The following is a 13,967-nucleotide window of genomic DNA, read 5'->3' as shown; positions in this document are numbered from 1 at the left end:
GGCCCCGCCCCGCCCTGCCCTCGGCCCAGCGGTCCCACAAAGGCCATAAGGGATTTGCCTTTTTTTTGGTCCCTTTTTTCATTTTTAGGTTAAATTACTTTGCAGGCCCGAGTGTTGTGTAATGCTGGCCCTGCTCAGAAAGCCTGGAGTGCATTTACACCAGGAGACAACAGGCAAAACACGCGGGAGAGCTGCGTCAGGCCTACGCTGCTCTGCAACGGGACTCACCCCGGACAGGTAGATGGAGCGAGCGCTTCGTTGTCCAGAGCCTGAAAATAAACTGTCGTATGAAAATGGGTTAAAAAATAAGAAAAAAAGTGGCCTTCAGCAAGCTGCTATTTGGCTCTGTCGGTTTTCAGCCTTTGTATTCTGAGAAAGTGAAAACGGAGCCTCTGTTATGATGTTTGATACTTTATTAGCTGTCTATATTTTGTTATAAATATCTGCAATATTGGAAATGTCACCACTATACTGAAGTAGTAAGTTATTAAAACACATTCTGAAAACAGCATACAGACCAAAATGGCATCTCCTGTTAGCTTTACCCCCAGGAGTACATTTTTTTTTTTTTTCTACCTTTAAGTACTGATATTTGTGGAATAATACTTTGTCGACATGACAAGAGGCAAACTCCATTTTTTGCTTACAGTATTCCCTCGGGTGGCTTCCATTGCTGAAGATACTTTGTTACTTGCTGTTACCTAATTAATACCTAATTGATACCTTATTTCCCATTATTCTGCAGGATCAGGAGCAGTCTGGGGGCAGGGCAACGTTACTCAGCGTTTCCCAGCATTGGTCCCTGCTTCACAGGCTCTGGGTGTGCTGAGCACTCTGGCCTGGTCCTGCAAGGCATTTAAATAAGTATTTCATGTCAAAGGATATAAAATAGTCTTTTAAGACCTGGGTTAGTAAACAACATGGTTTAAGTTAAGAGTTCTAGCCCCACTGGAGTAAATGGGGATGCATCACGGAGCCTGAAGGACAGAGAGTGTCACCCTAAGCATGGGATAAAGACGGGAGTTCGGCACACTGCAAGGTTCAGCCCTCTGTGTCAAAAAAACGAGAGAAAACAACTGCCCCTCCGGCAAAACGCAAAGAGAAAGAAATAATTTTCCCCTTGCCAAAGCATTCTCCCAGGTTCTCAGTGTTTACTTTCTCCAAAGTGAAATCTTGCTGTGCGTCTGCTTCCCCGTTGAAGGTATGACCGTTAGTTCAAAAAAAAAAGCGCATTTCTGGCTGAGACCTAGTATTTTTCCAATTAAAAACCCCTCTGTATTCAGCTCTGCAAGCACCCTAAACATAAATGAGCTTCATTACGGTATGGATCAGCCCTTATACATAGTCTTTATGATTTCTGCTTGTGCTGTAAATAAATACGAGAGTCGCTGTGTTACATTTCCCTTCCTGGCACCCTGATTACAGCTCTGACCTGCTGCCCCACGCTCTGCGCCGAGCTGGCTCTCTGGAATGGCGCCTTTCAGCCTCAGCAAAATTTCAGTTTTTGTTCACAGCCCCTCCTTTATCAACTACTCGGTTCTGTGTCCCCATTCTGGAAAAATTAACCTTGTGTATGAATTTCATTCTTCTCCAGTTGAGCTTTTTTTGCCGGACACACTGTTCTATGTGTATGGCCCAAACTGTGAGGGCTGCAGGTCACGGTCGTTGCCTCGGGCCAGCAAACCTCGCGCTGGATGACACCAGCTGGGACTGCGGAGCAGCTGCCCGCCTTTCTGTAACCCCCCACGTGTAATATGGCTTTTCCTGTCTGATTACTTGTCCTATATTAAAATCTGCAAATGCTTATTCTGTGGCTTGGTAAAGAACTGCCTAAAAAATTTCAAGAAGTTTGTCAACTGATTTCATTAGTCTTAAAAAAAACCCCACAATATGTATAAACTCATTATCCTCCCTCAGGAAACAACAGCACCATTACACGTCACAAAGTCTTACAACGCGCCGTGGAAAGAGTTGCGTCGCTCTTCGTTAAAACCCATCGTGTAAATCGTAACCTGGAATGCCAGCGCAGCGGCCGGACGAGCCAGCATTCCCGGTTCGTGACAATCCCACCACCACCACGCGCCCACAGCAAGACAGAACGTGGGAACAAATGAAACTGGAGCGGAACCAAAGCACAAATCAAGCAGAGGTCGTCTACCATCTAGAAATAATAAAGGAACCACTGGCAAACACTTTTTCTCTGCGTAGGATCAAACAGCTGGGTTCAAAGGCTCCTACAAACCTTGTCCGACACGGCAGCAAACCTACAGCTGGGTCTTGTAACAGCGACTGGAGACGTAGCGCCGGTGGTCAGCGATGGTCCAGACGCACCCTCTCCCCTAAGCAAATAAACCCTTCAGGATTATTTACAAAACTGTCGTAAAGCCAACTCACTGCCTTTGTAGGGAAGGTGAAAGAAATCCTTCTTCTGCTGTTTGCTCCTCGTTTTTAAGCCACTTGGGATCTTTTCAAGCCACAGTGGCCAAAAGTGTTCATTTGTTGGAAGACTGAGTCACCAGCCTTGTTTCCTCAGTCGGGTCCGTACAGACACACACTCACAGCGACCAGGTACGACTGCACTGGCAACAGGACACTAAAGAAGGATGCTCCACGCCACAGACCACGGGCTCCCGACGCACACTTACACTCGGGGCGCTCCTGTCCCCCCCGGCTTCCCCCGCCTCTCCCCGTGCCAGTGTCCAAGGCTCAGTGGGGTATCGCTTGCCGAAGCGCGTTAGCTCTCGCAGCCGGCCCCGGTCACGGGAACCTTGGCCATGGCGGGGCAGTCGCTCTGGAAAGCGTCGAGGTCCTCGGTGGCGGTGGCTTCGGGGCCAGCGGTCCCCGTCCCCTGGGGCAGGCAGGCACCCTGGGGACCCCCCTGGCTGCGCCCGCTGCGGGAGCAGTCGTGGTGGCCGTGGTTGCCCAAGCGGCTGGAAGCCACCACGGCTTTCATGGCAGCCTGTTGCAAAGGCACAGCGGCGTGAGCGGTTATTTGCCTGCGTCCGGAGGCGCTCGAGCCCCAGGAGGGTGCAGAAGGGGAGATGGCGCCCGCTCCTGCGGCCACGCCGAGCCGGGGAGCGCAGCCCCTCGCCTCGGGAAAGGCGTTTCCCGGCAGCAGCTGCCCTGGGGGGACGAAGCTGCGCAAGGAGCCGCTCCATTGGCCTTCACCCCCCTCCCCGAGCTGCCGCGTGTGGCTGAACATTTACCTGCTCGGGGCAGGGGAGCCTTAAAGCCCAGCGACAGCAGCTCTCGGTGGCCCCAGCCCGTCTGCACAAGAGGATGCAAACACGAGCCACCCCCAGGGGTTAACGGGGCTTTTTCTCCTTACCTTCAGCTTCCGCCTGGCGTTAAATTCCTGCAGTTTCTTCTGCGTGCTGTCCATGTGAGCAAATTTAGCGGCTTTCCCAGTGACCCAGGGATGCTCCAGCGCCTGGTAGACGGTCAGTCTCTTCTGGGGGTCCAGGACGATCAATTTTCTGACCTATAACCAATTCCAGACATACAAAAAAAGCTTCATTTGTTAAACACCCCTAGTTCTGTTTTCTTCACAAGCAGTGAAGGCTTCACACTCGGCAGCCCCGAGCCCCGGCGCGGCCTCGCTCACCAAATCCTTGGCGTTGAGGGAAACCTCATCCCACCACGGGGACACAAACTCGTAGTCGCAGGTGAGGATGCGGCTGTACATGTACTGGTCCCCTCGCGGGTCGAAGAAGGGCTCGAAGCCGCAGAGCCTGCAGGAGAGAGGAGCTACACGCTGCTGCCCGGGCCCCGCCGGTGGGCCGAGCTGGTGCGAAGCGTCTTGCCGCCGCGGTTTCACCGCCCGCGGGGCGCCGGCACCGTTACTCACAGGATGTAGGTGATGACGCCCACGGACCACATATCCACTTCAGGGCCGTACGGGCACCCGTGGAGGATTTCGGGGGCTGGAAGTAGAGTTTGGGGTTCAGATGCACAGATGTGGGGAGCTCCCACGGGGGGAACCTCACGGCAGAGGAAACCCCCTGGGCACCAGCAGCGTCTCCCAAGCCCGGCACAGCCGTCAGCCATCCCTGCACCGAGCTGTGCACGGCCTCAGGAAGGGAGCAGCCTCCCCGGGTCTCCCTCCCGCCCCTCAGCTCTTCCCTCCCGCTCACCGCAGTACCCCGGCGTCCCGCAGACGGTTTTCATGGTGTCCTGTTCATCCACGATCTTGGAGAGCCCGAAGTCACCTTGGAGGGACAGAGAGGGGAGCAGCGCTGCCGTCAGGGAGAGGCACCATTGACCCCCCTCCTACTACAAACCCCCCTCCCGGGGGCCCCCAGCAAACCCACCGATTTTAAGGGGAGCATCGGGGGACAGGTCTGCATAGAGCAGGTTCTCCGGCTTCAGGTCGCGGTGGACGACTCCGTTTTCGTGCAGATACTACGGAGAGAGACAGCGGGGAGGTGGGAGGGGGCGGGGAAGCCCCGTCTGCCTCGGACAGAATTCGGGAGGAGGCGGCTGCGATCGGGGACCCGGCACAAACACGGGACCAACTCGTGTGACTGTTCCTTCGGAAACACCCAACACCTGCGGTGCCGGAGCTGCCAGCACAGCCACGGGGGCACGGGAAGCACATTTCCCATTACGAGTTTCCATTTCTAAACCCTCCCGTTGCCATAGAAACCCCATCTCCAGCAGACCTGTGATGCAGAGCAGCGCTGACCTTCCTCCCTCCTCTCCTTCCTCCCCCCCAAGTGCGGATTGGAAGAGGCGCCTTCAGAAGGCCAAGGGCAAGTGAGCAAACGTCTTTCTGCCGGGATATCTGGGGTGGGTGCAGCTCTGGGTGCCTCTTCCCTGGGATATTTGGGGTGGGTGCAGCACCCAGTGCCTCTCCCCAGGGGTATTTGGGATGGGTGCAGCTCCCAGTGCCTCTCCCCAGGGGTATTTGGGGAGGGTGCAGCCCCCACAGCGACACCCCCGAACCACGCACGGGCCCAGAGGCTGCGGCGGGGGGGACATTACCGAAACAGCTTCCAGGATCTGCTTGACGACGTGGGCCGCGTCCCGCTCGCTGTAGAACCCCCTCTCCACGATCCTGCGGGCACACGGGGTCAGCGTGGCAGCGCCCTGCCCCGCACAGACCCCCCTCACCCTCCATCCCCCAACCCCCTCCATCCTCATCCTCCCCCCGCCAGCACGGTGGGATCTGTCCCCCCTCCCCAGGAGCGGGCGGGGGATCGCGGGGCCGGGCGTACCTGTCGAAGAGCTCTCCTCCCGTCACCAGCTCCAGGACCAGCGCGATCTCGGAGGGCGTCTCAAAAATCTCCTTCAGCTTGATCTGGAAGGGGCGACAGGAGGGATGCGGAGGCGGAGGTGGAGGCCGGCTGTGCCGGGAGGAGCGCGACCGCTGGGTGTCAGGGGTTTAGCGGGGCAGCCCTTCCCTCCTTGCCTTTTTATTTAGTTGAACGTGATTTTTTTTTCTGATTTTTTTTAAACCGTTTGCAACAACCCTGCTCACTTAACTGTGCATTAAAGACGATGCTGGGAACGGGAAGAGATGAGCACGCGGCGCCTTTATCCTCTTCACGCCTCCAAGTTCGTTAACTGGAAGAGGAGCTCAGCGACAGCTTTTTAATTTCACAGGTTCATCGACTGCGCTGGCACCTCGGGTGCCTCCGTCCAGCCCCGCGGCGTGGGAGCGACCCTGGCAAAGCCCTCCCGGGACGGATCCTGCACATCTGTGCTTGCAGGAGACAGACGGAGCCCCGAGGGGCCAAGGCCACCTCTGGGACCCCGCGGGCGCTTTTGGAAATGTCCCTCGGACCATTTCGCAGCAGAAGAGGCACTAAAGAAACTGTTTTTCTCCTGATTTTTGTTTTTTAACTCCCACACAAGATGAGCTTGTCTGCGCGAGACCTTTGTGCCACTGCAGCAAATCTGGAATTAACAGGTCTCTCTTAAAACTATGTCAAAATGCAAATTTTTTATTTTTTTAATGGAAAACAGAGAATTTCATGCTTCTTAAGACTTTTGTGACACTGCGAATTTCATGGGGCTTTAATCATTACCTTCATAGGCTGGGTGACAAGCCGCGATACCCCGCAGGGTGAGAGACACTATGTGGCAGCTTATTGCATTATAATAATACACGGAAGCACTATAATTTTCCTATTAACTTCAAAAGTTTACAATCCTATTATCATCCACTGTTGAGGTTGGTGCTGAACGATAGCGCGCACCAGTGTAAATAATGAAACGGAGCATCTCTTCAAAAATCACTTGAATTTGGGAGTGAGCAGAACCCTACAGAAAGCTCAAGTGATTTAAATATTCAAACCGGCCGGCCGTGCCTCCTGCACGGCTCCGCGGTGCTGCTGCCTGGAGAGCACAGGAGGAGGGAGGCAGAAATTGAGTTTTCTGTTGCTTTTCTGATAAGACATCAGAGAGGAGCCTCTCCCCGTCTGTGGCCGATACCACCCAGGGCAGGTTGTCCCTGCGTTTGCCCAAATGTCCCAGGGCGGGGGAAGCATCTCCATGGAAATGGCTGAAGTGCCTGGATGCCCCAAAACACTGAAAAACCCCAGTGCTCAAGGCAGGCCCACACCGAGCGGGCCCAGGGGCTGAGGGACGCCCCGGCTCCGGCGTGTTTGCCCCCATCATCCCTGTTTTTAGGATGTTTTGGCCTTCTCTCAGCTTCGTCTCTTTGTGTCAAGGTTCTGGGTGGTGGCGGGCAGGCAGGACATCCCCGCCTGGGCTCCTCCAGAGAGCGAAACCTCATCGCTCCGGGGACGGTTGGCATGGGCTGGCCTGGAAGCAGCCGTGCCCAGGGCTTTGGGTGATGCTGCAAGAAAAGTGGCAGCTTGGGCAGCAGCAGCCAGCAGCGAGGAGACGTCTGGGCGATGGCCCGGCGAGGTGCTGGCCATGAAATCCACTGGAGTGGGGTCTGTCACCAAGCCAGCACCCGGCACTGCGATGGCAGCAGCTGCCAGGTGGCTTTTTGTGTTATTTCTTTAACTCAGGTTGTCTCTGAGATGCTTTTCCAATTTGCTGGTGGAACTAAGCAGCCTGGAATAAGCTTTTCTGGCAGGTGGAGGGACGGGGGGCACAGAGCCCCTGAGCCCCCTGCCACTGCAGAGGGGCCGACACGGCGGCCCCGGCTCTGCTGACACCGGCGGAGATTAGATCCGCTCCTGGGCGTTGCAAATCGTTCCAGCCGAGCCGCCATTATCCCCCGAGCGCTGAGCAAGAGAAACGGCGACTGGCTGCGCCGGGACGCAGCGCCCAGCACCCGCGGTCCCGTCCCCGCCTTTTATCTCCCCTTGCAGGATTCATTACAGATGGGCAATTTTCTGTGGTATTCATTTGATCTCCTCGATGGAAATTGCTTACCGAATGGAAATCTCAGGCCAGGGGACAAGGGGGAGGATGGGGCGGGGGCGCGCTGGCCCTTGATATTGGAGCTGGGAGGCTCAAGAGCGCTGCAAGGACCAGGAGTTTCACGCGGCAGTGAGCAGGGAGTCACCGTGCCGCGGGCAGCACCGGGCATCCAGAGCCCATCTGCAAGGCAGGGAGGGGACGGGGGTGCAGGCAGGGTGTCCCGTGGGGTGCTGGGTTCATCCTGCACCGAGACAGGAGGAGGAGAAAGACACCCCAGCCCCCCCTGGGCTGCCCGGGGGCAGAGTTAAGGGGAGAGTGGCCCCGACGCGAGGGGAGCTGCGAGCTGCGCCGCGGGGGCCGTACTCACGATATTGGGGTGTGAGAGCCGCAGCAGGACCCCGATCTCCGTCCTCACGATCTTTTTGTCGATCTAGAAAGCAGAACCCACCCGGAGGCGGCGTTACCTGCGCTGCCGGGTCGGGGTCTGGCCCCCCACCACGCAGAGACACCCCCCCATCACTCCCTGCAGGTTCCCACATCCATCCCAGGGCCCATTTCCCCAGCAGTAGCAAAATGCACCCAGTCCCCCCCCACCCCGCTGCACCCCCAGCCCAAACCCCAGCGCTTTTACCCACCCGGGACCCCCAGCCCACGGGAGCGATGCCCGGCCACCAGCCCTGGGCCCATCCCGGTGCCAAGGAGCTTTGGCAGTGGAGGAGGGACCCCCCCACACCCCGCAGCCCCCCGCCCTGCCGACACTCACCGTCTTCTTCAGTATCTTGGCGGCGTACGGGGCGCCCGTGCCCTTCTCCTCGCAGCTGTACACCACCGAGGTGGCTCCCCTGCGGCGGGGCAGAGGGTGCGTGAGGTGGCCTGGATGCGGCCGGGACGGAGAGGGGGGTCCCGCTCACCCCATGCCCCCCCCCCCCATGACCTTTGCCAGCGCCAGGCCCGGGGAGCCCAGCGTGCCTCCCCCTCCCCGCATCATTTCCAGCTTTCCTGTGTGAAGCTGTTTTAATTAAAACCGAGTCCTACGGGGGGTTTAAATCCTTAAGCGGCTTTCACGACAGGACAGGGCCCCCCTCTCCCCGCTCGCGGCCGTGAGGACAACCTCAGCGGGGGCTGCAGGGTCACAGCGAGGGTCCCCATCCCAGCCGTGTCCCTGGCAAGGCCACGGCACTCGGGGCGAGCCCGCGCCGCCGCAGAACCTCCCAGCCGGGTTAAACCGCCCCAAGTTACAAGAGGGATGGTCCCCGCTAAACCCCCAGCAGTGCCCCTCAGCTGCCGGTGACTTTTAGATCTAGTTAATAACATTTTCTAACCACTGGACGGTGAAATCAACCCATTGCTTCAGGCCATTACGGGGCTCGTTTGCAATTTCATCTTTGCTGCCTGGCTCCTCGGAGCAGATTAATTCTCGCCCCTGAGTAATTGACCACATTTTATTGCTCTTTGGCTTCGCCGTCTTCTGGGACCGAGTTCAGCTCTGCCTCAGGGCACACGGCATCCCCGCCTGCCCGTGCCCTCGGCCCCGGCAAACCCGACACCCAACAGCCAGCGCCGTGCGCCCAGACACCATCTTTGACACCAAAATCTCCCCCCGGGACCGAGACCAACCCACAGCGTGGCTGCGAGTGACCTTTTGCTGCAGCCCCACGTGCTGAACGCCCTGCCGCCGGCGGCGCTCCCCAGGGTGCTCTCGTGAAAGAGAGATTTGCTTTAAAAACGAGAGCGGATTTTGCAACTCATCCGGCTGAACTTGGGAATCGCGTTCCCATGGCAACGGCAGAGCCGGGTACCAGGTACCACGGTGATGCTGCGGGGTGAGAAAACCCAGCAATTCTAGACCTTGGCCATTTTCAAAACATTTTCTTCCTTTCTCTCAATGTTTTCTATGAAATTTTATTTTGCAAATAAAAAGCACTTTGGAAATGAATCGCTCGGGCTTGGAGGGGAGAGGTGGCCGTCACCTTCTTCTCCAGCTCAGGAAAACAGGCAGAAGGCTTCGCTTTGAGCCCAAAATGGCATCACTGCTGCTGCGACCGCAACAATAATGCGCTTCCAGTGGGACGAAAAAGCCACGAGTACGTTTTGGCCGCGGAGCCGGGGCTCAGCTCACGCAGGCACCGTTCCCACAGGCGCCGGGGGCTTCGCAGTAACCCAGCAGCGCCCTGCCCTGCCCCGCCGCGGGCGCCTCGTTCTCCGGATTCCCGAGCCGGCCCGGACGCGGGGGCAGGACCTGGCAGCCCCCCCTCCTCCTCCTTCCACACTTCCATGGCTGAATCCCAGCCCAGACCTGTCGCCTCTCACCCTTCCGCAAGATTTTTCCTCGTGGACAATTTGCAGCCTGATTCCTGCCGCTAAGAGGATGGTCTAGAAGCCCTGGGCTCGGCGTTTCGGGGGTGCTGGGGTTGCTCCTCGGACGCAGCGCAGCCCGCTGTGCCCGTGGCACGGCACCGGCCCCTCGGCGCTCCCCATGATGGCAGCGGCCGGATTCGCGCCGGCATCCGCCACAGCCTGGCCCCTCGCCCCGCCGGCCCCCGCAGCCGCCGCTCGCGGCTTCCTCAGGCCTCAAATAAATACCCACAATCAACCTTGACTGCGACAGGAGATAATTGCATTTGCTTTACAGATGAACTGGAAAACGTCGAACAATGGGATTTGCCGAGAGAGCCCGGACCAGCAGCAGGGGCACGTGCGGCCTTGCCGAGCGCCGGCGCCGGCCCGCGGTGGGGACGGTGCAAACCTGGCCCTGACCAGACGCTGCTGCCCGCGGCCACGCCGCGACGGCCGCAACCGGCCCCCAGCCAGCATCAGGCTGGGTCCTCCCTGCTGGCACAGCAGCATGGCCGCGGGGACGGCCACCCCGTGCCCCCTCCTCCCTCCCCTGCTCCCTTCTAAGGCCAGAGCAGGATCCGACCTCGTGGCCCGGCGCCGCGGCAGAGAGGCACCAAGCCAATGCCGCACACGGTGATCGGGCTCCCACCCTGTGCCGCGTGCCCAGAGCGCCGGGCGTGCAGCCACGAGCGGGCAGCTTGAAGACTGAGCCCAGTTCAATTTCAAATTGGTTTAAATAAATGGGTTAAATAAAAACGGGTTGATTTAAACCTGGATACTGAAACCCGGGACGGTTGAAAGGGGGTCCGGGGGCTCAGAGTCTGTCCCTCTGTCCTACGTCCCTCTGCACAGGGCTGCACGCTGCCGAGCCCTGGGCTGACACTGGCCACACCTTGGTAAGAAGCCTTAAATACCTGCTTTTACCAAAACTGTTTTTCAGGCTCAAAGGCTGCTCTGCCGGATCCCTGCGGATGGCTGGGGCTGGCCCAGCCTGAACCGCCACCACCAAAACCGTCGCTTAAGAGCCGGGGCACAGCGGGCGGCGCTGCCTCCCCTTCCCCGGCGCGGCCCGGAGCCCCCCTCAGACGGGACCCTCAGACTTTCCGCACCCAGGTTCCCCGCACCCCCTTGCACCCCTCTGCTCCGGGGGCCCTGGGCCACCGTCTGCCCCTTGGCACCAGGAGAGCCCCTCGGTGCCGGCGCCGCCGCTCTCCTCCCCGGACACCAGAGCTGGGCCTGGGCATCGCTGGGACACGTCGTGGCCGCGGGGGCACCGGCAGCCTCCCCAGGCCCACGGGCACCTGGCACCGGCCCTGGGCTCCCGCGGGGCCCCGCGAGGGCTGGGGAAGGGCCGAGCTGCCGCGGGGGATGCGGTGCCGGAGCGGCGTGTGCCAGCGGCACGGGCAAACCCGCTGGGGAAGGGGAGATGGGCACTGCCTTGAGTTTAAACCACGCGTCTCCTGGCAGCCCCGGGAAGCGACACACAGCACCCGCGGCACCTGGCACGCCAGCCCTGACGTCCCCTGCCCGTGAGGATTTACGATAGGGCCTCTAATAAACAAGTCACGAGAGCCTGCACCGAGCAGCCAGCAGCTGCCGAGGCCGCTCCCCGCCGAACCACCGCACACGGGGACAGAGCCGGTGCCCCCGGCGCAGCTTTCCCACCCAGGCGGCACAAATCCAGCTCTGGGGCTGCTGCGGGAGGGACCCACCGTGGCCCCACGCCGTGCCGGGCTCATCGCCCGCCACCCCAAAGCCTTGGGCTGCTCCGAGGGGAGATGGGTCTCACCACAGGGCCGCTCTCCACCACGGGGGTGAGAAACCCAGGCCCCATCCTGCCAAACCTCAGCGAGCGCCCCAAAACTGCTGCTGCAGCGTCACGACGGACGCCGAGGCCCAGCTTACCCACGAGGGCAGGGTCCCCCTCCACCCCCACCCCCCCCAGTACCCGTCCCGCCATCCCTTCATCCATCCCTCCACCCCTTCCTCGCACCCCCCGGCCAGTCCCTGCCCCAGCAGGACACCCTCCCGTGCAAGGTGGGTCCCTGCCTCCCCCCCCCCGTGCCCCTGCCACCCCCCCCCCATCAGCTGGTACCGTCCCAGCTCGGGGCCCACGACGTAGAAATCTTCCAGGGCCATCTCGCGGTGGGACCCCTCGATCCAGTACTCGCTGTCGGTCTTGGAGGAGGGCATGGTGGGCCGGGGGCGGCGAGCTCCCGCCAGCTGCTCGGAAGAAGAGACCCGGCCATCGCGGCGGCCCCCCCCGCCCCCCCGCCTCGCTGCCCCCTCCCCGTGTGCGAGCGCCCAGATGGCCCAGCAAAAAGCAGCGCTCGGGATTAGCGAACACCGTCAAGTCACGGCCACAAATCTCCTCCCCACCAGGCACGTACGCTGCCTTTTTGCCCCCCGCTCTGTGTCGTGTGTCCCCCCCCCAGTTTTCCACACCAGGCCCCCCCCCCCGACTCCCCACATTTTGGCTTTTCAGAGCCCGGCAGGCCGGATCCTGCACCCGCAGCCCGGGCTGTGCCCCACAGACTGGCACGTTGGGGTATTTGCCCCCCGATTCCTGCGGTTACCCCCAAAACCAGCCCGACATCAAACACACCCGCCGGGCCGGGGAGCGCCCCCCGCCCCCCCCGCACCCCCGCAGCCTCCTGCTCTCATACTCGTTATCTATTCGGGTCAGACTGGGGGGGCCCCGCACATACCGTTAGCTGCGGCGTGGCTGCTCGGCGGAGCCGTGGCCCCCTCGGCGCTGCCTCATCCCCGGAGGGGGGGGCGCTGGGTGGGGGGGGGGCCCTCAGCCCCCGCACGCCTCAGTGCTGGCGCTGGCCCCGGCTGCAGCCCCCCCCGGGCCCGTGCTGCCAACCGGCGGGCAGGGACCCCCCCGCGCTGCTCCTCACCGGGGCGGGGATGGGGCGGGGGGGGGGGTCAGGGCTCAGCTCCTGGGCGGTGCTGAGCAGGGTGCGGAGCAGCGCTGGGGTGCGGGGATGGAGGATGCGGGGTGGAGGATGCCGGGATGCAGGAGCACAGGGATGCCGGGATGCGGGGAAAGAGAAAGGGGGGGGTGCGGGGCCGGGGACCCTCCCCGGCAGCATCACGGCTCCCCCGGCTGGCTCGGCCGTGCCACCCCCCGGCCCGACGCCGCCACTGCACCGCGTCCCGGGGAGGGGGCGGGGGGGGGGGCGCTCCCCACGCTGCAGCCGCTCCCCCTCCACTCGCAGCCCCACGTCAGGATCCGGCCCCGCACCTCGGGAGCCCCCGGCACCCCCTCGGGTGTCGAGGGACCGATCCTGCCCCGCATCCCGGGGAGCACCCACAGCCTGGCATCCCCCCCCCTCCCCCCGCACCCCCGGGGGCCCGATCCTGCCCCGCCCCGGGAGGACGCGGGCGCTGCCGGGCGCTGCCGCACGGTGACGCCGTCGCCCGCCGGATGGGAGCGGGGGGGGGAAAGCGCGGGGGGCGGGTGAAATGGGGGCGGGAGGGGGGCGGGAGAGGGGTGGGAGGGGGTAAAAGTGGGAGGGGGCAGGACGGGGCTGAGCCTGGGATTGGGGCGGGGTTGGGTTGAAGGGATGGGGTGGGAATGGGGATGGGAAGGGGGGGATTGGGGGCAGGGTTTGGGTGGGGTGGGGGTCGGGGTGAGATGGGGCCAGGGAGGGGGTGGGACTGGGATTGGGGATGGGATGGGAATGGGGGCAGGGATGGGATGGGATGGGATGGGATGGGATGGGATGGGATGGGATGGGATGGGAATGAGGTGGGATGGAGTGGGATGGGATGGGGTAGGATGGGATGGGATGGGATGGGATGGGATGGGATGGGATGGGATGGGATGGGATGGGATGAGATGGGATGGGATGGGAATGAGGTGGGATGGGATGGGATGGGATGGGATGGGGTGGGATGGGGTAGGATGGGATGGGATGAGATGGATGGGATGGGATGGGATGGGATGGGATGGGATGGGAATGAGGTGGGATGGGATGGGATGGGGTGGGATGGGATGGGATGAGATGGGATGGGATGGGATGGGATGGGATGGGATGGGATGGGATGGGGTAGGATGGGATGGGATGGGATGAGATGGGATGGGATGGGAATGAGGTGGGATGGGATGGGATGGGATGGGGTGGGATGGGGTAGGATGGGATGGGATGGGATGAGATGGATGGGATGGGATGGGATGGGATGGGATGGGATGAGATGGGATGGGATGGGGTGGGATGGGATGGGATGGGATGGGGTAGGATGGGATGGGATGGGATGAGATGGATGGGATGGGATGGGATGGG

General features: G+C 61.1%; 1 protein-coding gene across 3 annotated transcripts; it reads right to left on the bottom strand.

The window, feature by feature from the left end:
- Window positions 1-395: 395 nt before the first annotated feature.
- Window positions 396-12,649, bottom strand: LOC141916245 (calcium/calmodulin-dependent protein kinase type IV-like). Of its 3 annotated transcripts, none has more exons than XM_074808553.1 (12): window positions 12,384-12,649; window positions 11,771-11,898; window positions 8,102-8,180; window positions 7,706-7,768; window positions 5,217-5,299; window positions 4,984-5,056; window positions 4,311-4,401; window positions 4,134-4,208; window positions 3,848-3,923; window positions 3,605-3,731; window positions 3,329-3,481; window positions 396-2,959 (listed from the first exon to the last, which is right to left on the bottom strand). In XM_074808553.1, the coding sequence occupies exons 2-12, from the start codon at window positions 11,866-11,868 to the stop codon at window positions 2,735-2,737; spliced, it is 1,143 nt and encodes a 380-aa protein (XP_074664654.1). In that variant the 5' UTR covers window positions 11,869-11,898; window positions 12,384-12,649; the 3' UTR covers window positions 396-2,734. The 3 variants fall into 3 exon arrangements, with proteins under 3 accessions (XP_074664654.1, XP_074664656.1, XP_074664655.1); XM_074808555.1 differs by having other exon boundaries at window positions 396-2,791; XM_074808554.1 differs by having other exon boundaries at window positions 396-2,339.
- Between the last annotated feature and the right edge of the window lie 1,318 nt (window positions 12,650-13,967).

Source organism: Strix aluco, chromosome 29 (assembly GCF_031877795.1).
Source record: "Strix aluco isolate bStrAlu1 chromosome 29, bStrAlu1.hap1, whole genome shotgun sequence".
In the NCBI taxonomy this organism is placed as follows: Eukaryota; Metazoa; Chordata; class Aves; order Strigiformes; family Strigidae; genus Strix; species Strix aluco.
The sequence above is the reverse complement of the archived record's forward strand: the minus strand, read 5'-3'. Positions and strand labels throughout refer to the sequence as shown.

Coding starts and splice junctions, on each gene's coding strand:
- LOC141916245 (XM_074808553.1), bottom strand. CDS start 11,868: ATGCCCTCCTCCAAGACCGACAGCGAGTACTGGATCGAGGGGTCCCAC. Junction 7,769..8,101: donor CCAAGATACTGAAGAAGACG/GTGAGTGTCGGC, acceptor TCTGCTTTCTAG/ATCGACAAAAAGATCGTGAG. Junction 4,402..4,983: donor AGATCCTGGAAGCTGTTTCG/GTAATGTCCCCC, acceptor CTCTCTCCGTAG/TATCTGCACGAAAACGGAGT.